The sequence below is a fragment of the Blennius ocellaris genome (assembly GCF_963422515.1).
Source record: "Blennius ocellaris genome assembly, chromosome: 13".
NCBI classification, from domain to species: Eukaryota; Metazoa; Chordata; class Actinopteri; order Blenniiformes; family Blenniidae; genus Blennius; species Blennius ocellaris.
Genome location: NC_137662.1, coordinates 5203197 through 5226712, shown reverse-complemented (window position 1 = coordinate 5226712; position 23516 = coordinate 5203197). Strand labels below are relative to the sequence as shown.

At 40.7% G+C, this 23516-nt stretch overlaps 2 protein-coding genes across 6 annotated transcripts; both read left to right on the top strand.

Moving 5' to 3' along the window:
• Positions 1 to 1311: 1311 nt before the first annotated feature.
• Positions 1312 to 12288, top strand: synpo2la (synaptopodin 2-like a). 5 transcript variants are annotated; one of them, XM_080507652.1, is made up of 6 exons: positions 1312 to 1770; positions 5323 to 5474; positions 5771 to 5964; positions 6061 to 6189; positions 6283 to 6489; positions 7968 to 12288. In XM_080507652.1, exons 1-6 carry the CDS (start codon positions 1669 to 1671, stop codon positions 10526 to 10528), a joined length of 3345 nt encoding a protein of 1114 aa, XP_080363778.1. In that variant the 5' UTR covers positions 1312 to 1668; the 3' UTR covers positions 10529 to 12288. The 5 variants fall into 5 exon arrangements, with proteins under 5 accessions (XP_080363778.1, XP_080363776.1, XP_080363777.1 ...); XM_080507650.1 differs by having other exon boundaries at positions 5771 to 6189; XM_080507651.1 differs by having other exon boundaries at positions 1313 to 1770; positions 6061 to 6489.
• Positions 12289 to 18016: 5728 nt separating this feature from the next.
• On the top strand, positions 18017 to 22990 carry myoz1a (myozenin 1a). Its single transcript, XM_080507516.1, has 6 exons — positions 18017 to 18232; positions 19856 to 19942; positions 20440 to 20621; positions 20735 to 21011; positions 21972 to 22134; positions 22212 to 22990. The coding sequence occupies exons 2-6, from the start codon at positions 19858 to 19860 to the stop codon at positions 22444 to 22446; spliced, it is 942 nt and encodes a 313-aa protein (XP_080363642.1). The 5' UTR covers positions 18017 to 18232; positions 19856 to 19857; the 3' UTR covers positions 22447 to 22990.
• Positions 22991 to 23516: the final 526 nt, after the last annotated feature.

Below are 23516 nucleotides of genomic sequence, written 5' to 3'. Positions count from 1 at the left end.
AACTTGTGTGTCTGGATTTGTTAAATGCCTTAACTCAGACTTTCCGTAGTTGTCAGCTTATTTGAGAACAGTGTGAACATTGTGTATTAGATACCTACGCATCAGGCAGTAAATCCTAATCAGTCTACAGAGAGATTATGCATTTATAGAAAACATTTGTTTATCTATCTTAAATGACTGAATCCATGTGTTTAAAGCAATATGTTCAACAATCCATTTGTGGAAGGGCTTTATTCAGAATAAGATCATGAGGAGAAGCAAGTTAACATTGAACACCCGAAAGGTTGCCAGTACATAACAGAGCGAACACAGAGGGACAATCACATACACATTCAGTCAACAATGAAATGGATAAACAGTGTTTGCGATCATGGAAGGAGGTTGGTGGCAACATTCAATGATACAGGGTGGAAAATGAAACCATCCATTTGGATTTTCACAACAGCGCTAATCACTTCTCAATCAGTCCATCCAATGTTGATGTAGTAACTAAGATAACTATAATAATATAAATTAAAAAAAATACAATTAGAGGCGAATGACTCTCTCTTCAATAGTGATTGAAGAGTCATTCAATTCATTTACATCCAATTTTGTGTTTGATTCCCAGTTAAATATTTCAGATTTATTTTGTTGCAAAATCTTGTGCAGGTTGTCAATAATTCTTTCAGAATACATTTATTTAAGTCTCAAAGATTTTGGAATTCTAAAATTCTGGTACTGTGCATGATTTACAAGTATTAGATATGTAGTCAGAAGTATGATATTCATGGTGGCCGTTCAAACACTGGCATGATAAATTTGCAAAGGCTTCATGATGACAGCCTGAAATGTCACCGTGTCCAGAAAAGCTGCCAAAACGCTCAGCAGCCCCAGCAGTTAAAGTCGGGTCACTCATAGTCTGCATCTATAGTTTTCATCGGCGGCCCTTTTCATGAACTTGAAGGGAATTAATCAGGAGTGGCATCGAAGGAGATCTTTAACGTGAGATCTGAGAGTCTGATTGCAACCTTACTAAAGGTTACTAATGACATTGGATATGAAAGGCTGCCATTTGGATGTTCTCAGTGTAACTTTGCATTGGTCTGCAGAGAAGCAGGCAAAACTGCAAAGGTGCTGCCGGTGTCCTATTTTTGGAGAGGCTATCAGCCACCCAGCGGCATCGGCCTGAGTGACAGGACAAGTGTGGAACTGGACCCTCCCCTCGCTCATTTGGAGCAGGCATTCCTCGGCGTAAGCAGACACAGGCCTCCTCCTCCCTCCCATCATGTTTCTCTCTCCCTCTATCTCTTCTTTGGCGATGATGGTTGGCCCACCCTTTTGTATGGGTGGGCGCTCAGAAACGTGTGTGTGTGTGTGTGTGCGTGCGTGCGTGCGTGCGTGCGTGCGTGCGTGCGTGTGTGTGTGTGTGTGTGTGTGTGTGTTCAGGTGTGAGTGTTGGCCTTGGAGCTCAGAGGGAAGTCAGCACCCGGACAGTGTGGCAGGCAAAGAGCAAGTCAGAGCTCTCGAAGGGGGCCCTGACTGCTGACCATGGGGCCGACGCACTGACGGGGCCCCCTTGCTGAAATACAAGAACCAAAGAGAAAGGGACAATAACCACACCAAAAAAAAAAAAAAGGAAAAGAAGAAGAAGAAGAAAACTTGAGGAAAAACCAAGAAAGCAGAACAATGGTAGCTGAGGAAGTGATAGTTACATTGTCCGGGGGAGCACCATGGGGCTTTCGTCTCCAGGGAGGCGTGGAACATCAGAAGCCACTCCAGGTGGCGAAGGTAAGGCAGACCACCCTGAGGCTGGACGAAAGCCAACATTTCATCGCTTTCAGGGGGAACGCTGGAAAGTTAAAGACTGGGTTAGATTTCTTAGCCTCACAAAGCAGAAGTGAAACATCAGCCGAGATATATTAGGTAGTGGGTTAAGGAGCTGTGAACAAAGCTGAAATGGAATATTGGCTGACGTGCAGGTTGGTTTGGGGCCTGAACATGAGTCATGACCCTGTTTCAGAACGATGTCCATGCAGAGGTGCACTGATGATTGATTGGGTGAACTTTAAACTTCAAGTACAGCTCGCTGGCAAAGTAAGGCTGCCAAATATCTTCCACTGACGTCTTCCTGTCTTATCGAACTTCATAAAATGGTTTTAATGATAGTTACACTTGTTACAAGCACCTGAAGTTGTCTGCATTAATTTCTTGGTGTGTCATTGGCAGGTAGCCCTGACTTTGTGCACCTTGCACTGATTGTCATTTTTTCTTTGTGCGCATTGTACAAGATATTTTGGGCATTTCATTGTAATTCTAGTATTTTCTTTGTAAGAAGCTTATGGATAGTTTAAATGATTCACCCCTAAACACAGTCTGATTTATAAAACTGAACTATATTTCAGAAAGAGTTTACGCAGTCGTGTTTAAGCTTGAAGACTGTGATTTATTTGGAAATATTGAAATATATAAAATCTGGGTTGTTCAATCAGTCAGGTTTTGGTCTATTAAATCAGTTACACATAAAACTGAAATTCCCCTTTTTGAGACTAAAAAACCCATGCAATGCATCAGAAATATACATCATATTGCAGCAAATATTATTTGTTCTATGTATGAAAATACATTTTAACCTTGTCATTCCCATACGGAGTAGCTCTTCTCATTTTACTCTGCAATAGCAAATTCTTCATAAGGAGGAATTTGGTAGCTACATTTGGCACAACTGATCTATATTTGAGAAAGCAAAGTTTGAAATGATATCCAAAATGAAATATATACCAGCTAATAGGATTAATTAGGATCACAGGAAGAAAAAAAATAGCTCCTTTGATAGTTATTGATAAAACATACAGAAAGAAAACAAGGTCAACAAGGTAAAGTTCAATTGACATCTTTTGGCTTCAAATCAATCATTAACTATTTGTATTCATGTCATCATGAATTGCATTGTTAAATATTTGATTCATAGATGTTGTTCTTAATTTTAATTAGTTTTGGACTCAAAAGTAGTTGACCTATCTTGAATATACTTCTACATAGCAAAGTCTTTCATCCTGATGCAATTCAGCCCAGGTTTTAAAAGACTTTGACATAGGTTTTTCATGCATACATTCACACTTGTGACTTATGTTTTCAATAATTGTTGACCAAGCAAAAGTATTTTCCTCGGTTGCTATTTATAGTTGAGAAGCAGCGGGTCTTGAGATCATCCAAGGTGTGTGTTTCAGCTCAGTACTTAAAAAATGACCCCATATACTACTTTTGAACGTCAATATCTCGAGAACAATTATTTGCTATAGTTCACAAAGAAATGAAATACTGCTTGTTAAAAGTCTCTGATTTTCTGTATTGTTACTGTTTGAGCTGATCCAAAAGCAGGCGATCACTTTTAACCAATTGTCCAATTGATTTGTTTGAAACCATCTTTTAACTTTCATTCACGCTTGGAAAATGACATGTGTTTGTTTGTTAGTGTGTGGGTGCTTCCACTTGTGTTTGTTTCGAAGAGCGAGATCCACAGCATTTCTTATAGGCAATCTGGGAGGGGGGGAGGGGGGGTGGAGGGGGGGGGGGTTCAAAAGAAATATATTAGGGACAGTTATAGCCTGTATATAGATATGTCTTAAACATGCACGCAAACCAACAACATATCTTTTATTTACCTTATTCTAAGAGATTTTAACTGAAACATTGTTAAATTAGTTTCATCAACAATCGCTCTATTATTTAAAAAAAAAAGAAAAAATAACACTTTCTATAAGAAATCTTTAGCAGGTTATTTATGACCCTCCTTAGATGACTTATGCAGTATGCATACAATTGGGCCAAAGGACACAAAGTCACCTTTATGTTGCTGAACAGCTGCTTGTGTCTGACCATCTAAACCCACATGCTCCTTCACCCCCGAGAGCAGGAAGGCAGTGTTGTCAGGTCTCACAGTGAATCGTCTGGAACAGGTGGAGCTGTATGGAGCCTCACTCAGAAGTGTGTCAGTGCTTGGTTCACTCCTGTGAGCCTGCATACGCGTGTTTGTATGTTTATTTATATGGCTTTCTGTGTATTTCTGTACAAATCCATGTGGTGTATGTGCGTGAGCATAGAAGGGTATTATAACTGTGATTTACAACCGCAAGGTGACTGACTGAATGAATAACTGTCACCCAGTGCCACAAGCATGCACAGGCCACTTTGAAAGGCTTAGCTAAATGGGGACTTGGGATTTTATTACAGGCAAGCCAGAATAGCTGGAAAGAAAACTAATTAGGACAACCAAAGCAACACTTCCTTATCTCTGCATCCGAACATACAATATTCATTTGATGCATGCCCTACCACCAAAGTGCAACCAGCGCTGCAGTCAGTGTCCTTTCAAGCGCCAACATTGGATTTCTGCTTTGAATTACTGTTACCTACTGGACATTGCTTGCACAGACCTGAGGCAATTTAGGCTGGGCAAAACGCCATGATCCTGACAGACATCAGGCACAAATAGCAGAGCACCAAATGAAGATGGCTGCTGGCTGGCATTTTCCTGTTAAAGTGGATATGAGTGCTCCACTCAAGCTGCAATATGTGGCATATGTCTGCAGCAAGATCGAGCTGTCAGGACCAAACCTGCCTTCCGTCAGTCACAATCACAAATCAGGACAAGACAGTAGCATAGCTCCGTCGGGATTTTATCTTATATTCTTTGACATGACAGAAATTGAAGACACACATCCTAGTGAAATACTATTATCAGAGTAGAGAGGAATCTGAAAGCATGTGTTCTCTTTTAGCACTGTACATTGCAGTGTACCTATGAGTTCCCCCAGATTGCCTCCAGGAAAGGCTGCAGATCTGTTCTCTGATCCCTGGTTTGTAAAAAAAAAAAAATCCTGGTTTTCACGCACACACAAAACCAGAAGCCTGTAAAAGAAAGAAAGAAACAAACAAACAAAAAAAAAGAAAACTGGCAAGTACCCAGGCCTGATCTATATTAAAATGTGTTGTTCCAGTTTCCTTTGAGGTGCAAATGTATTCTTTAATACTCTTAAAGAAAGCAAACCGGAGGTGACCTTGTCAGGAAGTCCCAGTTTGGGAACCACTGGCTCCCACTAAGAAGAATTATGACACTATGAGAAATGCTAAGCATTGGAAGAAAAACAGAATTAATACAGACACAATGTTCTATTTTATTGTCAATACTCAGATATAAAAGACTCCTTTACTATTTATTATAAATGCCTTGAGATATATACAGTAAGACACCTGAAAACTAGTTTTGAATTTTCTAACAAAGGGTTTGAAAGTGATATCATCTGTCTGGGTTTTCAATGTTGCCCTCTTGTTCTTGTGCAGGTACGTAAACGCAGCAAGGCATGCAGGGCCGGACTGCAGGAGGCTGATGAGCTGGTGTCCATCAACGAACAACCATGCGGAACGCTTTCTCACGCCCAAGCCATGAACCTTATTGACTGCACCCCTGGAATATTACACATCCGGGTCAAAAGGTCTGAGGAAGAAAAGGCTTACACTCCTACTAGTCGGGCAGCACCACTGACCCAATGTGATGAATCAAGAGAGAAAAAGTTTTTAAAAACTAAAAAAACAAGTCTGAGACTTGACTCAGGTGTCTAACACAAGTCAAGAAACTGAAAACATTAGCACAATATATGTGTCTGCTGCTACTGCGGGGGACAGATTCAGATTCTTCAGGTTACGATGTGAAAATTTTAACTATAATACTTGATCTAATGTCCCTCAATTGTGCTTTACAATTACCATGATGTTTTTACTTCTTTTGCAGAGCGCCTGCTGGTTTTCAGTCTGTGGTGCTTATGACTCGAGCCCCATCTCCACGTATAGACAAAGAATACCGAGCCACTCTTCAAGCTATGTCACCAACCCACCCTCAGCATGCACCTGTACGTGAGGTGCACCGCAGCCGCTCCTCCCAGACCAGTGGTCTGACGTCTCCCCCTGGCAGTGAGGCTTACTATGGTGAGACTGACAGTGATGCAGACGTTGCGGGTTATGAGAGGCAGCGCAGACAGAAACGCCGCAGCCCCAGTAACTCCAATCCTGCGAAACCAACAGGGCGAACCTCTCCTGAGGGTGGTGAGACATCAGAGATGAGTGGTTATGACAGTGCTCCTGATGCAAACGTTAACCCCCGTTTGTTGGAAGGACGAGGGGGAGATGGAAATGGTGGAGGGGGGCTTCCAGGTGTGGCAAGAAGGGAAGTGATATACCAACCACCAGGTCCAGGAATGTGGTCTTCCCAGACATCCACTGAGACTTCCTCCATCATCTCCTCAGCAGATGACCAGGGTCTCCGAGATGGAGGGCCAGAAGAGGATAGTGGCTTTTTAGAGCCTGCTAATGTGCCTCTGGTCTCCCCTGAGAGGGCAAAGGAGGCTCTGATGCTGAGCTCCCGCAGCCAGCTTGTGCCCATGGTGGGTCCTGTAAACAATCCTATTGACGAGGAGCTCACAACAACATACATGGAAAAGGCCAAGCAAGCTAGTAAGTACAGCTAAAATCCATTCACACAGATATGTGTGTGTATATGTGAGTAATGGACACATTATTAAGAGCTACTGCTAGTCGATTCCAGACTAAATAACAATAGCAGCATTCCGTCATATGTAACGTTCTTCAAATTTTTGTTTAGTTACAAATTGTCTGACATTGATAATGCCAATTCACTTTTGTGTTTTTGTTGTCTATTACTGGAGAAAAGGTTCAAATAACAAAAGTATATGTTTATATGATGACGTCAAACACAATATTTGCAGATCACCCAATTGTAAATTCAAGGTTCAACACGTTGCACACAATACAGCAAGTCTAGTTTTGAATTTTTGAGTCTGAATCTAGATTTTTAGTCAGGATGACCACATCCCTGTCTGTTCGTTACCACTATTACCAAATGTTAGGTTTTCTCTAACGTCAGTAGCCTCGCGTAGATGGGTGTCAACTTCACTCAAGCCTGTAAAACAGGCCTGTGTGGTTTACTATATTTACCTCCAGTAATGCATGTAAAACCCCAGTGATCAATCTGTGTGCACCGAAAAGCATGTGCAGCTGTTTTTAGGTATCAAATAGCAAAGCGGGATGCTCCCATTTTCCCTACTCCTCTCTATCTCAACATCTATTATGCTGTTCTTTAAATTTTGCTAACTGATGGCATTCATGAAATTTCTTTCAGAACCTATTAAAAAGTTGATATCTATTCATTACTTTTGATGTTAAGAGGAGTCACAAATAAAACAATGGAATACAAAAGGTTGATTTTAACCCAATGTCAAAGATTGTGGAACAATATAAATCTTTATAAGAATTTGATACAAATCACAATGAAAGCAATGATTGTGATCAAGCAATCTCTAGGACAACTTGTCATCCTGTTCATCGTCTGCAAAAAGCTCAGGACAAAAAGAGCAGTCGTCTGGCTGCTTTAAAAATTACTTACTGTAAATACCCTCTAACATTAGAGCGCAGAGACATTCTCATGTCCTACTTAGGAACCATGTCCCAGACAAATTAAGAACTCCCTTCAATGGAAGTTCTCATTGGTGTAACAGAATTGGGTTGCCAATGATAATCTGCTTAATACGATAACAAGTTAAAGGATATGTTGTGGCTGCCCTTTGAAGTTCTCCTTCCAGTCACCTAGAAAGTACAACTTTCCACTAGCTTGCAGTTTTTCCACTTAAGTTAGATGTCAGGTGTACATAAGCCTAATAACGTGCAAATGTATCCTTCACCCCAGCTAATGTGAGAAGCTAAAGGCCTTCCTGGAATTTCCCCGGAAGGGCTTCTGTGGCAAGTTAAGAGCTGGAGGCCTGACAGTGGCAGTCAGAACAGGTTTAGCTGCTCATGTCAGAAACATTCCTAGGTTTTATAGGTCAAATCTTTCAAATCAAAAATCTCTCTTTATAGTACTTGTGTTACAGTTAAGTGCAGCAGTTCCTAATAGCTATGACTTTCATACTTTACAGAACTGAACCGGGGAGACACACTTCAGGACAAGCATGTAAAAGAAGCCAAAAGCAAGTGTCGAACAATTGCATCACTTCTAACAGATGCTCCCAACCCTCACTCCAAGGGTGTGCTGATGTTCAAGAAGAGAAGACAACGTTCCAAGAAGTACACCCTCACGAGTTTTGGAAGTGTTGATGAAGACGCAAGTCATGATTCTCAAGAGGAAGATGGTGTATTTCCTGGCAGTGAATCGGAGGTTGATGAGGATGGCTTTTCAGCAGCTCCAGACCCAACTTGGGACAGTGACTACCTGGATATGCTGGAGAAGAGGGCGACGGCAGGGGCTGAAGGTCGAGGAGATGGAATAGAGGATGCTGCAAGTCCAGGTTTGAGTAACACTACAGGTAAGGGTGCTCAACTGTTTGAGCAGCAGAGAAAGAGGGTTGCTGAGCATGCCAAGAAGGTAGAGGCAGCACAACCTCAAGCTCCTCCACATTCTCAGGAACAGTCCCAGATTCATCAGTTGCATTCAGAAGTACAAACTCAAATGCAACCGAGCTTTCAGCCTCATCTGATGGCACCACCATCCTCACAACCAATGCTATTTCCAGCTCCAGGTCCAGCCCATGGAGTGCCTAACGGGGATCCATCCAACTCTGCAGTTAGCTCAATCAGCATGGTGATGTCTCCTCCAACTGTTGCACCCAAACTAACCACTGCCTCAGTGACTGTTGTACCCAGTCCTGTAATGCCAGGTGAAACACCATTACCAGAACTACCAGCAAGTAGCGTTCTCAACAGGACGGCACGTCCTTTTACCCCTGGTTTTATCAGCATTCGAGCTGCAACTGCCCCAGTAACGTTCAGACCATCAGTCACAAAGACACCCCAGCGTCCTGTCTCAACGGCTATTTTGTCTTCACCACTCTCCACTGCCTCTGAACTTAACCTAAGTACTTCAGCAGTAACTTGTCAAATTCCCCATGGACCTCCCCCACTGTATTCCCCACAATTCGCTATACCTGCCCGCTCCTTCGCTCCAACACCAGAAGCCTACCCTCCAGCCTTTTACAGCTCAGCTGAAACAATGCAGCCATCGCCACCAGTATTTACTCCTCATCAAGGTCCATTTGCAACTGTAATCCCACCATATGCATCTTCAATACAGCCAATCCCATCAGCACCAATGGCATATGCCCCTGTTCCTCCAAAAGTCCAAATTCACAGCTCAATTGATCCAGGAGCCTCAGTATCTTCACTTCAAGGCCCATCTCCACAGCCACCCCCACAGCAATCGTCCACAGCACCAATAGCTCCAGCGTCAGTGGTTTCCCAGCCCGAAAATGTAGCTCCAACCCCTGTTACAGGTCAAGGGGGGCGCACAGGAATTTTGCTCGAGGCTCGACGGCGTGCTGGAAAACCCAAGCCTATGTTCAATGTGCCAGAGGTTAAAAAGAACTCCCCCAACCCTGACCTCTTGAATATGGTGCAGAACTTGGATGACAGGTCTGTTAGATATAAACAGGGCCAATCCGATGAGCCTCTCTACGATGGAGGTGATGAAGAGTCTTTTGAGGCCGGAATGGGCAGAATGCCTCCCCCAGTGGCGCCCAAGCCTCGAGTCGTCCATGAAGTACCACAGATTATTCAAGCAGGCGGAAAGGGAGCGCAATTGTTTGCTAAAAGGCAAAGTCGCATGGGCATGTATGTGGTGGACAACCCACCTCAGACCCCTTACCAACAGGAAGTGGCATCGCATAATAAGGTTCAATTCCTTGACTCTGCCCAAAGCTCTACCCTTCCATCTCAGTGGAAATACTCCCCAAATGTTCGTGCACCTCCACCCATTGGGTACAATCCACTTTTGGCCCCATCAATTCCAACTGGGCCTCAGAAGAATGCAAGCAAGCCAGATAGCAGAGGCAGAGGAGGCTCCCAAAGAGAGGGGATTAAGGCTCTGGATTTTATGAGAAGGCAGCCTTATCAGCTCAACTCTGCCATGTTCAGTTATGGAGGCAGTGCTGCTAATCTGTCAGCCATGCCTTCCTACCAGGCCCAGCAGGGTAACTATACTATGGTTGGTAGCTCATTAGCCTCACCTCGACAGATCCCTGTCAAAACAGGTCGTGTCTATGAGATCAAGCGATTCTCCACACCCACACCCATGTCAGCTCCCACTCTGACTCCTAAAGTCATTGCACCTCGATCAGCCACAACCCTTGGAGAGCGTTTGTCTCATTCTGGCATGACTTCTCCACCTCTTGCTCAAGTTCATTTTTTACCACCAGCAGCAACCCCAATTTCACCTCACTCTCAACCAACAGGACTGCCCAGCCTCCCACAATTTGCTGCAGCCCCTATTCCAAACCTTGTGCCACCATCAGTCCCTACACCCTATACTCCAGTATCATACACTGGTGGGCTCCTGACAGCCAAGCAGTTCCAGAGTGCTCCTGAGCTCAGTATCATGAGCTCCTTGCCTCCACTTAAATCAAACCCCATTCAGGCACCCAAACCACATTTCGTTGCCACCAAAGGAGGCGTTCAACCCGGCGTCTGGAGGCCAGGGGCAATGTGAACAGCAGCTGAAGAGGTATTAAGCAATATAAACATCTTTATGCTTACGGACTGAAAAGCAATCAGAGAAAACTTTGGACAGTTCAAGCAGCTGCTTTCAGAATTTTCTGTATGTCTCTTGTAATAACTTCGTTGTTCGTTAAAGCATTTTGATGATGCCATCACGTCATTAAACTATACTGAATATAAATTTGAATAACATGAAGTGATAAAGGGCTTACATATACAATTAAAACTCTGAAACATGTTAAGCTCTTTTAATATGTTAGAACCTGAATTCAATGAAATGGGTTGAAACAGATACATTTTGTTAATAGTGCTTATGACATTTATTCTGCTGCTAACAAAGTGACAATAATAACAATAAGGTCATTACCATATACTGTAAGCTGTGTCATCCACCATACGCCTGTCCTGGAGGAGGTTTGTGTAAGGCTCATGAAGATCTCTTCTACTATTTTAGCAGAAAAACAATCAAAACAGAGCCTGTACTGAATTATTCTTTGAAACTTGAAATACCTGAAAAATTAATTAGCTGCAGGTCTGTGAACAGGATTGAACCACTGAAGATTTAGGTTGTGTCATGTTGACAAGGGGAGGTGTTTTTTTGTCTTTGAATGTATAATCCTCAGAAACTATCCTACTGAACGATCTGCACAAAGGTTTTTTTTTCATTTCAAAATGTATGCTCTCTGTTGCCTTATCAAGGAAGAAACGTGATAGCTTGGTTCAAGGGCCTATGTGATGCATTTGAAAACTGTAAATGTTTTGAAAGAATTCGGTTCGTCAATGAAATACAAGTAAAGACAAGGTATCCTCTTGCAAGGTGTTAGTGAGGTTATGTTAAATACCTCTGTGACAATAACCAGAGAGACATACACAGGTCACATTCAACAAGTTCCCAAGCTGTCATTGAATGGACACTTGTCATTGGATATCACAGCTTCCAATTGTTTCTAAAACTCACCCGAGGCTTTTTATTATCAGTGTGCTCTTTGCAGATAATTATGTAAATTCTTAAATTTTATTAAACAAATAACACAGTTTGAAGGAATGTGCAGTTTGTTCTGTTTAACTTTCAATGAATCTGAAGGGAATCAAGGGGATGTTGATGGAGTATGGGCCACGAGCATTTTAAGTGTTCAAGGAACGGGACTGGCTGTGAAGGGGATTGTGGGTAATATGTAGGGCAGATTGTCGAAGGGCATCTCAGTTAGGTTACTGCTTGACATTTTTCCAAAGTGGTCAAGATCAAAGGGAATAGAACTGAGAGTTCCGATCATGCCTATAATCCCACAGCCTTAAGTAATTCAAAGGGGCGGTCAGGAAAGTTTGATGTGAAACAAAAGAAGATTAAATGAAGTACAGATTAGCTGGTATTTTTCCATTTATAATGGTCATAATCAGTAAAAAGTAAGACTACATACTTTAAATGGCTATGTATCTCAAAAGAATAGGTATTTCAATAGAAATAAGTGCAATGAAATGGAATTATTGTGTTGCTTTATTTTATTTTGCACCTTCTTTTTTAAATGTTATTACTCTTAAAAAGCTTGTTTTTCTGTTTTCATATCTATATGGCTCCAAAGGATTTAGCTTGTGGTTATAGTTATGTTGAGGTGTATAATATGATATACATGTTTTGACAGTAGTGAGATTATACAATAAGTGTGAAATGTTTGTTATAATGCTGAAAAGAGGTTTATACTGACTAGCGGACAAGATATTTTTAGAGAAATAAAATTAGACTTGAAAGCTCTACTGTTGTCTGACATGTCTGGTTTTGTGCTGCCCCCTGTTGTCCAGAGTCTGACCCTGCTTGTTCTAGTTCAATATGAATTACTGATGCTTTTTGTGTGGATTTGATTATCTATAGATTCATTTAAGATTAAATGAATGAGTCAATTCAAAGTTTACTTACAAGGGAAAGGAAAAAGCACAACAAATATAAAAGTGAACAAACAATGTAATACATTTATTGTCTTTCATCATCAGCAAATGTGAGAAAGTGCTCAAGTTTAAGACCAAGCACTGAACTTAAAGCAAGAATAACGTCACAGTGAAGCATGGATCCGAGCCACTACTCCACAATGCTACCAACAAAGTTCACAAAAATTACTTTTACAAAACTGCATCATGACTGATGAACTTCATGACAAATTAGCACCAAGTGCTGTTTTTATCAACGTTAACACACTGACATACTTCCACAATGGCGTGTCCAGTCAATATGAAGGAATGAAAAGGACAAACATGTCATCCATTAAAAGCCCATCTGACACTTTTCTTCATCAAAATCAACAGAATCACAGCTAAATTCAATCTCTTTTTCTACAACAACAAAACTCAGGATCAGTATGAAGGCAGACGATTTGGTGTTGGAGAAAGTAATCAATGGTAATTTGTTAAAGTGTATAAAGTGAAATACAAAAGCCTAAATGTAAGTAGCCATGTGTCAGTGGAAGTTTAAACACCTTCAGCTCACATTGAGAATATCCCTGGTACAAGTCCTGGCTCGGGGGCTTTTCTGTGTTTTCTCTGTGTACTCCAGGAACATGAGTTTGAGGTTATTAATAAGTCCAAATGGTGTGAATGAGAGTGTGATGGACCGGTGAACTGTCCAGGATATACTCTGCCTTTGCCCAGAAGTGGCTCCGCGGCCATAAGTTGGATAAAGCAGGAGAGAAAATTGGGTGGATGGATTCAAAGAGGACATTCTAAAAACAATAAAAACAGCAATGATTTATAACTGCTGAGTATAGATGGAGAAAAAGATCTCAAAAGGTGAAGAAGGATGACCTCCAATGCAGAGCTGTCACATTGTTCCTCTGAAATCAAAGTCAAGTAATGTTAATAGATTCTGTTGGAATAGGAAATTTAAAAAAACAACTCTTATGTGTTAGTTAAGATCCCTTAGTTTGAAATGTCTGGTATTATGATCGTTTATTTATAGCCATCTGCAGCTTTCATAAATGTTACAATTTTGTTTTTGTACAAGGAATTTCCCATTTGCTTTCATTAAATTCTGTTATAAAAATACGTGTTGACATTATTTGTATTTATCTAAGCTACTTTCACATAAATGATTACTGGTTTCTTTTTGAGGACATTAATGTGCAATATGAACATATTAAGAACTTTTTTTTTTTCATCCAGTTCATGGTTGATCACAATGAGTGAAGGAAGGTTGCATCCTGGATTGGTCACAGTCCATCAGAGGATAAACACACAGAGACAGACAACCACACACAATCACATTCATACCTGTGAACATTGTAGGGTCACAAGTTGCATGTTTTTTGGAGCAGGTTGAAACTGGAGTACTTAAAAGAAAATCCAAAATAAACATGCACATGTACACATGCACACACACACCCACACACACACACACACACACACACACACAGGGACCAGACATCTAAACATTTAAGTTTAAAGGATCAGACCAGAGTTTTTTTTCTTCTACAGTTTTTTGTTGTTGTTTTTTTTCATATTTATTTGCTGAATTGTCTCGTCTGAACCTCATGAAAAGTTGCAAAAACTGTGACTTTGAGGCCAAGACCAGACAGGCTGGTCTAGTGTGTACCCTGCCTTTTTCTCATAGTAACCGGTGATACACACCAACTTGTTATGCAACTGAATCTATTTAAAGCCAATGTGAAAAAAATAAATAGATGGAAAAATTTAAGTGACAGAGTAACAACTGCGAGTCCTTCGAATTGAACACCTGCTTCTATACATGTTTAAACTCTGAACTCACGGTTAAAATGTATTTACTTTTCTGTTTGCGAATTATACTCCTCAGATAGATGCCGAGTTTGTAATCCTAGGTTGTATCTGAACATGGATTGATGGACTTCCTCAGAAAAACGATACGATTCTCCACTCTAACAGGACAGTTTCCTCTATATTGTGCTTGAAAATGTCTTTTGGGAAAGTATAACCTTTTCAGCAAGCAACGAGCAATGCTTGGTCAAAGCAAATACAGCATGTATTTATACAGTTCCTGAGGTTTGATAGTCATCTTATTATTACAAATTCCAACAGAATGGGAAAACCAATAGGAGAACCATTAATTATGATAGCAGATTACAAAATTGAAATTGAAAAGGAAAGCAACAAGATTTTGTCAGTATATGACGAAAAGGCAGACATCATGGATAGAAATCATAACGTTTTCACCACAGCATGTTCATGCATTTTGGATTTGGCATAATTTTCAGACCAAATGCTGCTCCTGAAACAACCTGAGGAGTTGGAGGGTTGAGGGATTTGCTCGGGGACCCACAGTCATGAAGATGCAGACGAGCAAACTTCCGGTTTCATGCTTGCCAACTTTTTGTCACCAATTCAACAGGGGGAGAAACGGAAACACAATATTTTTCTGGCTCAAAAACAGAAGATAGTAATTAATGTGTTCAAACCAGTAAAACCCAGTAGAATAAAAGTCTATTGCACCGCTATTTATTTGGACCTCACTCACTAACTGTGTGTGGTATAGAAGTCTAGTGGTTCTGCTCTGGGTTTAGTCCGGGTGGGACTGTGGTGAATGGAAGTGAGATAAAAAGCTGCTCCTCAGCCCCGGAGGTGAAGGATTTGATGGATTAAAGCTGGTTGCAAGACGGCAGCGGTTTGAACAAAGAACAACCAGGATGCTTGCACCATTTTACAGACTAGCTCAGGGCTTTTAGTTTAAGAATGAGAAAAGTTTTGTTCTAACCCGTCTGTACAAAATGACAAAAACGTTAGCACCCGAGCTATATCTTGTTCGCAAGTGTTGCGATTTAACATTTTCATTGTCACAATTCAAAATGGAGTTGCCTGTGCAAGAATGAAAAGTTTTTAGGCATTGTCTAACTTCTTTATAGCAGAGGAGTTTATTATGGTGCTGGAGGGCCCCCGCCCTCCATGCTTCAGGTCTCTCCTTGGTGCATCACACAAGATTGCAATGAGGAGTTTTTAGTGCTTAGTGATCCATAAATATTATATTTGGGTGTGTTGAGGCTGGTACATGTCTAAATCATGCAACGCAGGGATCTCCTCCATTTGTCTCTTACAGTTTGCCATCACAGCTGTACCTCTTCTTCTTTTTAAGCATTTTTAAAAATAATCTCAAATTTATAAGATAAGATAAGCCTTTATCGATCTCACAAAGGAGAAATTTACTTGTTACATTCAGCTCTTAAGGACTCATGAGTAGGAAAGACAAGAAATGTGCAAACAGTTAGATAAGAGTAGAGGTATCTTATATACAATGACTATCAAGAACTCTAAGGGCCAAAAGTATTTACAGTAGAAAGTAATAATAGGTAAAAAAAAGAAAAAAAGAAAAAAAAGAAATAGGACTAAAATAAAAATAAGATAAAATCACAGACTATAGTAAAGTATAATAAGTTCTAAGGGGAGCAAAGTATACAGTAAGATGAAATACAAGGAAATTAAACTATGATGGGGGGGGGGGGGGGGGGGGCAAAGTGTAGAATAAAAGTACAATAAACATACTACAGTAAAAAATAATACCAGTGTTGGCAGTGCAGGTTCAGTCCTCGTACAAGTGGTCAATTAAGTGACGTAGATAAGGTGACTTAGATAAAGTGGCACAGATAAAGTGGCATAGATGCAGGGGTTATTGCACATAGTATTGTATGTTACTTTACAGTCTGTACCGTCTAACAGCAGTGGGGATGAAGGACTTGCAGTAGCGCTCCGTCTTATAGTTTGTCAATTAGTTCACATGAAAAAATTTATTTGGATTTTTTTCCTTTCTTTTTTTTGAAGAGAAGTAAAATCTTAAAGTACTATTTTGAGATTAAACTTCACTGCACACAGTTTTTGGAGGGAGTTTTAACTGTCCATCATTCACCACTGAGAGGCACTGTGGGTCTGCGCTGTGCTGCAGTCCTGGCAGCCTGGGCATGCACTCAGCATGACATTTTATTGCCACCCCCACTCACAGGGTGCCTATATATAGGGCTGTTAATATCCAAACAGAAGACTATTTATATATGATGGGGATGACATTTTGCCAGGTCACAACTGTAATTAAGAGTTAGTTCCTAATTTAACAGCTAAATAAAGGTTGTATGAAAAAAAAGAGGGATCCAGCTTCTGGAAAGTTTCTATTTTAGAATGAACTGAAAGCATTATGTACAGTATCTTCCATGCAATCCATGCAACAGAGACAGAGCTACTGTATTTATTCATTGCTTCCACTGCCGGTTATTACTAACATTTTTCATGGCACACTTTGAGAATACTCATTTCATAGAAAAAAATGTTCCCCCTCCATAGAAACAGTAATGGCCATATAGATATTTGAACTGATGCCAAATTTTAAATAATCCACTGGCTTTGACAGTACAGGATTGATATGCGGCAGGTAACATTCAATTATATTAAAATCTTAAATGCTGCAGTAGTAGATACACCATATTCTTGTAAACAAATATTACATATATCATTAAAAAATGGAAAAGCTACCATTAATAACAACATTGGGACTGTTCCAAAAGCAATCACATCAACAATGTACATTTACTTGAGAGGAGATCCTCTGAAAATCCTAAGGGGAACACACTGGATTGTGTTGCAGCAAATCTAGTTTACAAATCAAATTATAGATGAATTTATGAAGCTTGATCTGTATCTTAAGATCCCTAACTAAAGGCATTCTGTGCGTTTTCTTAAATCATAATGTTGCAAGAATTTTTCTCATTAGAAAAGTATACATAATTCTAAAGAGACTTGACTGCAACAGAGAAGAAATGGGAAGGTTATTGACTGAATGCAAATGATATTCATGGGTTAACTGACCTATAAAGGGAGTTTTATGTATTTCCAATGGGGGCCTAACATTAAATGACAGACAACACATCAGCTGTTGGATAATGGATGCTGAAAGATTTACTATTCTTTTCACAGTTTGTGCCAATTTTTTTCAAGCTGAGAATTTTGCATGGAGACCAGCCAACTTTTAACAACACCACAAGCATAATATTTGACTGAGATTATTTGGGTTGCATGTGAAACTATAGTTTCACGGTAAAGATTTACACATGTACAGTCATTTGATGCCGCACATAAACTGAAAATGTGAAAATCTAATGTCAGCTTAGAGTCTTGCAGGGGGTAAAGGACCTAACTGTAGCGCTGAAACACGAACTTGCATCGCCATAGTACACACACATGCACACACTTGACTGTCATCTTGCACTTGTACATATTCTACTTGGCCCCGTGTCTCTGCGTACCCCAAACACACCCCAGAGTCCTTTGAGGTTATCTTATGGCTGAGTCCAGTTCCTCCTCGTTCTGTGCTACTAAATATAGGCTTCTGAACCATCTGTGAGAATGATTTTGTTCCCTTAATATCACCATCAGCACTTTGAGCTGGCCAACAGAGACCCCCTCCCCCCCGTCTTGATACCACCTCCCCAATCCCTATTCATACTCTTAACCTCATCCTCCTCCTCCTCCTCCTCCCGTCTTGACACCAACACACCCCAACCCTCTGGAAGATCTACCATCTGAGTGTTGGGTGGGTTTCGCACTTCCCGGGACCTGGGTCCAGCAATACGTGGGGTCGGAGGCACTGAGGGATTTGTAAACTTGTGATCAAGATCGCCCGCTCTGAGCCCAGGGTCTCTTCTTCACTGTTTGGTATTTATAGGCTTGTCTCTACTCCAAGGATTACAACAAAAACTCGGTGAGTGTGATCTGTGTCCAATCAGTGTGTTTTGTTCCATGAACAGACGAACAGCTTGGGTGTCATATCTGGACACCAGAAAAAGAAAAAAAAACTGGGGGAGGGGGGGGGGGGGGATTACTGATGAGCAATTTGTTCCTGCTCATGATTTCTGGTGCTTCTGCAGCTGATTGTCGAGAGGAAAAATAATGGAAAATGATCTCCAGAGCTTAGTTGGGATTGTTCCTCAGCTGTTTGATGCCCAGGAGGAATTAGAAACTAATTAGAGAAGCAAAATAGCTCTGCTGGTCACTTGGCTGCTTTTAGATTTTCCTGGTATTCCTTGGTGCGTCTTAAGATGACAGAGGGAATGGGTGAATGTGCTGACCATCCTTCTCTGAGGGCGTTGCAGAGATTTTATAAGGTGTTACCAAATCCTGATAGGGGGGTGGAAAACCCGAGTGCAGAGTTCTCCCAGCTTGTAATTATTTAGAGAACTTAAAACGACATCAAAATCCTCCTTGTTAATAACCATTAGCTGCTCCTGTGGCCACTCCTGTTTCGAGAGAAGGTCATACACCAAGAATTGTTTTCTGGAGGTGTGTATTGTGTTCTGTGTGGAGCCCATTTGATAGTTGAATGACGCCATCACACGTCGCTAAAATGTCTTGGCTGGAAATGACTTTTAAAAATAGCTGCCGTAGGTTGAGTTACAGCCTGTGGATGTGATGTGATGTTTTGCCACTGATTCCTTAAGGAAACTCTGGGTGGGGGCTCAAGGTACTGATGTTTGTGCAGTAAAATGATTAAAATGTATTGTGTAATTGTAATAGTTTGTAAAAGAAAGTGTTGTAAATCCACAAAGGAGGTGAGATAAGCTGTGGATCTTATTATGTGATACTCTGTCATGTGATACAGAGAAAAAGTAGTCATTCGTATTTGCCTGTCTGAATGCAGCAATACAGTCGATTGGAGAATGTGATAATATGGTATGAATACAATTATCAATACATCATAATCTGGGGACAAAACAGTACCACGATTCCCTGATCTCAAATTTGCACCTAAACTAATGCGTGTATGTGTTTACGTCAACTCGGTGTGTACAGATCTTGTGTCACCAAAGAAAACTGAAACAGGCCATGAGCTATATGTTTGCTATGGGGCGGATATCTGCTTCACGAGGGAATGCAGGGAATCTGAGGTCACTGACATCCTCCTTGAACCTGAAAAATGAGGAGGGCCTGCTCTGTCTGTCTGTCTGTCTGAAATGTTCAGATCTTGTGGATTCACTTTCAGTGCTTGTTAGCACGAGAGGTGAAGAGTGGCCCTACGAGGCAGGAGCTTAATATTAAAACAAACAAACAAACAAACAAAAAAAACCTTTTGAGTTGTCTTCATGTCAAATATTAGTATTGAATATGAATGTGAAATATGACTCACAATATTGACCCCAATTAGATATGTCAATATTATAATAAACATTCTGAAATGTTGCATGTTATCTAAGTTAAATCTGTACCTTGAAGTCAAATATTTATAGGAAAGGTAATTCCCTTTGATTTTACTCTCAAATGATCTTTTTTTTTTTTAGTTTTGTAATTTGCCTGTTCTTACACCCTGTGCTCTTTCCTGGCCCTCCAGCCATGCCTCTGGGAACACCTGCCCCTCAAAACAAGCGGAAAAGGCTCGCGAAGATCGTAACAGACCTATCACATATCACTCAGGATGGTAAGACTGACACGGATTTATATAATATGAGACCAATTTAACATTGCTCAACGTATACTGGATACAAAAATAGATGGCTGATAGATGATAGTTGCTGCACATACATGTACTGCACAGGGACTTCATCACACGATAATCCAATGAGACACAACAGCTATAAACTATGATTTTTTGTATGCTTTTATGTCTTTAAAAAAGATAAATATTAGTAATACAAGGAAAGTCAATAATCTAATTTGTAAAATAATGGAAAAATTAACTTTTTCAATTCATTGTGGCTGGGGTTTTTTTTTTTTTTTTTTTTTTACTTTTTCATGTTGCTAATTAAAACTACAAGACAGTTGATAAAATACTGTGTATGTGAATACGGCAATCACATCAGTTAATCGACTTAACCATTACACCTGCAAGTTGCCATATTTTGGCTTGAACTTTTTGCATGGTTTTGGTACGTTTCTCCAAATATTACTGCCACTGGCTGAATGCTGCTTACCCAGGTGCTGAGGCAGAGAGAGAGGAGCTGGACCTGGGAACAAAGATCATGACTCCTAAAGACATCATGCTGGAGGAGCTCTCCTTGATGAACAATCGAGGCTCCAAGATGTTCAAGATGAGGCAGAAGAGGGTGGAGAAGTTCATCTACGAGAACAACCCCGACATCTTCACCAGTGACACGATGGTGAGAGCCTGAGAGAAAAGGAAATCCGGACACATTTCTGTCAGACCTTCAAAACACAATTAGGAGTGGTGATTTAAAAAAAAAAAAAAAAATTTTTATCCTGTTTCTTACAGGACAGCCTCCAGAAGTTTGTCCCCTCTCTGGGAGGTCAGATAGGAGGTGGGATGATTAACCTCGGTGGGCATTTAGTCAGCAAACAGACGGAACATCAGTACATTGGACTGGCAGGAGGGCCTCCAGTGCCTCCTCCGAAGCCGGGAAAAGGAGGCGCAGGAGCGGGTGGAGCGGGAGGTGCCGGAGGCGCAGGAGGTGCAGGAGGAGCAGGCGGGCTGGGTCAAGGCGACAGTGATGGAAAAGGAGAAGGGGGGTCGAGTGAGTGGTCGGGAAAAGGTTGGTATTTTGGGTCCATTTTTAACAAGATTATTTTAGAGCATGGCCTTTTCCAAATGTATATTTAAAACAGCACAACTTAGCATCTCTGGATATGAGACTATAACTAAAGCAACATTCAACCAGATCACATAAACTTAGTGACTAATTCAACTTGAAGTTACACCACTTTATTATTCTATTTTATAAGACCTATATTCAAAGTATAATTTTGACAGTTAATATTTGACATTTTTGTTTCTACGTTTGTTAAAGGAGCACTTCCAAAAGACAAAGTTAATTCCATGAAAAAAATATATTGTTGATTTATTATCTATAGAAACTGATTCCAGTAGAGCAGTGGTGTTTAAAGTCTGACTTTTTTGGTCTCTGGAATTCACAGATCCAGAGAGATTATGGTATTTTGATTTCTCAAACACTTAATGATTCAATGCATCTGCCCAAATAATGTTGATTTGCACAGCTTTAAACCAAACTGCAATTATGGCACTTCTATTTGCAGAAAAGAATAAAAAGAATTCCTAAAAATATAAATTTATATATTCTTTTTATAACCAGATCTCACATATTTTAAATATTTCTATGTGGATTCCTTGGATTACTATTATGAGATCTGAATTTAGTTGTATCCACTAAACCTCTCCTAAAACAGTATGTATGGCCCGCTCAGTAAGGCCCATTTGTCATAGACAATCACTGATGGCGAGAGATTATCACACACAAATGGAAGAAGGGAATGGGCCATGCTCCACCCAAATGATGAAAGTTTTGTATTTCATTTATTTCTTTTTATCTATACAAACAAAAGTAAAAACCTGGGCCACATAACACCAGTAACACTGTTATCGACTTGTCTTTCAATATACTTCAATCCAATAAATTCTGATCATATTTAGAAAAAAAAAAGTTAGCTTTAAATTTCACATCACACACATCGAGCTGTGGACACTTTGTCGACAGGTGGGAAAGACGGCGCAGCTACCAAGCAGATTCTTGTGAAGACGTACATATCGCCATGGGAGAAGGCCATGAAGGGTGACGAGGGTCTCATAGCCACCCTGAAAGCCTCAATGCCCGGTCCCATTAACATTAAAGACCTGCCCAAGTACAAGTGTTTCAACAGGTAATCAGTCCAGGTCTGCATTTGCAGGTGCTTCGTAACAGATCAGGTTTAATTAACTCCGCATTCATTTTGCTTAGGAGCGCCATGCCCTTCGGCGGCTTCGAGAAGGCCAACCAGTTCATGAAATTCCAACTGCCGGACCCCGAGGCAATCAAGGAGGAGCCTGAACCCGCCGTGGTGTATCAACATGACGTTGGCTGCCGGCCTTCTTTCAACCGCACTCCCATTGGCTGGGTGGGCAGCAGCGAGCCGAGCAGCATTCACATGGAGACGGATGCTGTGCCCTTCGATGGGGAGACCGACGAGCTGTGAAACCATATTCATACTGTGATCACACCTGCTGCGCAAATACACACATGCAAGCATGACTGTATGTACGCACACAAGCATACACACACACACACACACACACACACACACACACACACACACACACACACAGGATAGATGAGCTACTATTAACTTATACTGATGATTTGAATCTCTCAGCGTGGATAAACTGAAAGCATGTGATATGTGGTCATGTTGTCATCTCGTTCTGTTTTTGATTGTAAGAAAAAGGAGCCAAAGTTGTTCTAAAACATCTAATGTTTTATTGGTTAAGTTCAGAAGACTTGCAGCTTTTGTCAATGAGGCAAGAATGAATCATGTATGAAGGATAGATTGATGCTGTGTTACTGTTGTGCATGCCGTCCTAATGTGAACTTGTTACCATATTTGTAATGTCACATATTTTCTGTTGTTATGATTCTCTGATCATGTATTTAAAAAGCCCTATGAAGCCGTGTACAGGATGCATATACAGAGTCTGTTGCTGATGCAGCTCAGTTTCTCCACAATAAACTGTAACACTCCTCTTGTAGAGTACTTTAAAAGCTATCTTTTATACCTGCTTCAGCCAGGATAGTGTCACAACTCTTGGAACATTGTTTAGTTTTTCATACAAATTTCAACAGAAAACTACATCAAATCATGTTTGTATTGAAGGGTAAAACAGGGGATCTCTGTAAAGGTCAGATTAAACCCTGGACATGACTCCAGTCCATCACAGGACAAACACAAGGAGACAGACAACCACACACGCGCACATTCACACCCAGGGGGCAATTCAGGGTCACCAGCTCACCTCATATGCATGTTTCTGGACCTTTGGAGGAAACTGGAGAAGCAGGCTGCGATTTTAGAATCAAGGTAAACACCATTAATGTTAAATTAAAGTATTTTCTGGTATGAGATGAACTGCTCCACAACAATAAACAGATCTAAAATATTATTATTAAGTGTAACAATAAAACAATGCATTAAAGCATTGAAACATTAAAACAGTGTAAGAAAAGACCAAAAATTCAAACGTTTGGTCAGCTTATTGGCTATTTATCACT

What these genes read in the sequence shown, in the direction of transcription:
- synpo2la (XM_080507649.1), top strand. Translation starts at nt 1,669, where the DNA reads ATGGTAGCTGAGGAAGTGATAGTTACATTGTCCGGGGGAGCACCATGG. An exon ending in TTACACATCCGGGTCAAAAG is followed by an intron (nt 5,475 to 5,770) that starts GTCTGAGGAAGA and finishes CTTCTTTTGCAG; the next exon opens with AGCGCCTGCTGGTTTTCAGT. An exon ending in GGAAAAGGCCAAGCAAGCTA is followed by an intron (nt 6,490 to 7,967) that starts GTAAGTACAGCT and finishes CATACTTTACAG; the next exon opens with AACTGAACCGGGGAGACACA.
- myoz1a (XM_080507516.1), top strand. Translation starts at nt 19,858, where the DNA reads ATGCCTCTGGGAACACCTGCCCCTCAAAACAAGCGGAAAAGGCTCGCG. An exon ending in GAGTGAGTGGTCGGGAAAAG is followed by an intron (nt 21,012 to 21,971) that starts GTTGGTATTTTG and finishes CTTTGTCGACAG; the next exon opens with GTGGGAAAGACGGCGCAGCT. An exon ending in AAGTACAAGTGTTTCAACAG is followed by an intron (nt 22,135 to 22,211) that starts GTAATCAGTCCA and finishes CATTTTGCTTAG; the next exon opens with GAGCGCCATGCCCTTCGGCG.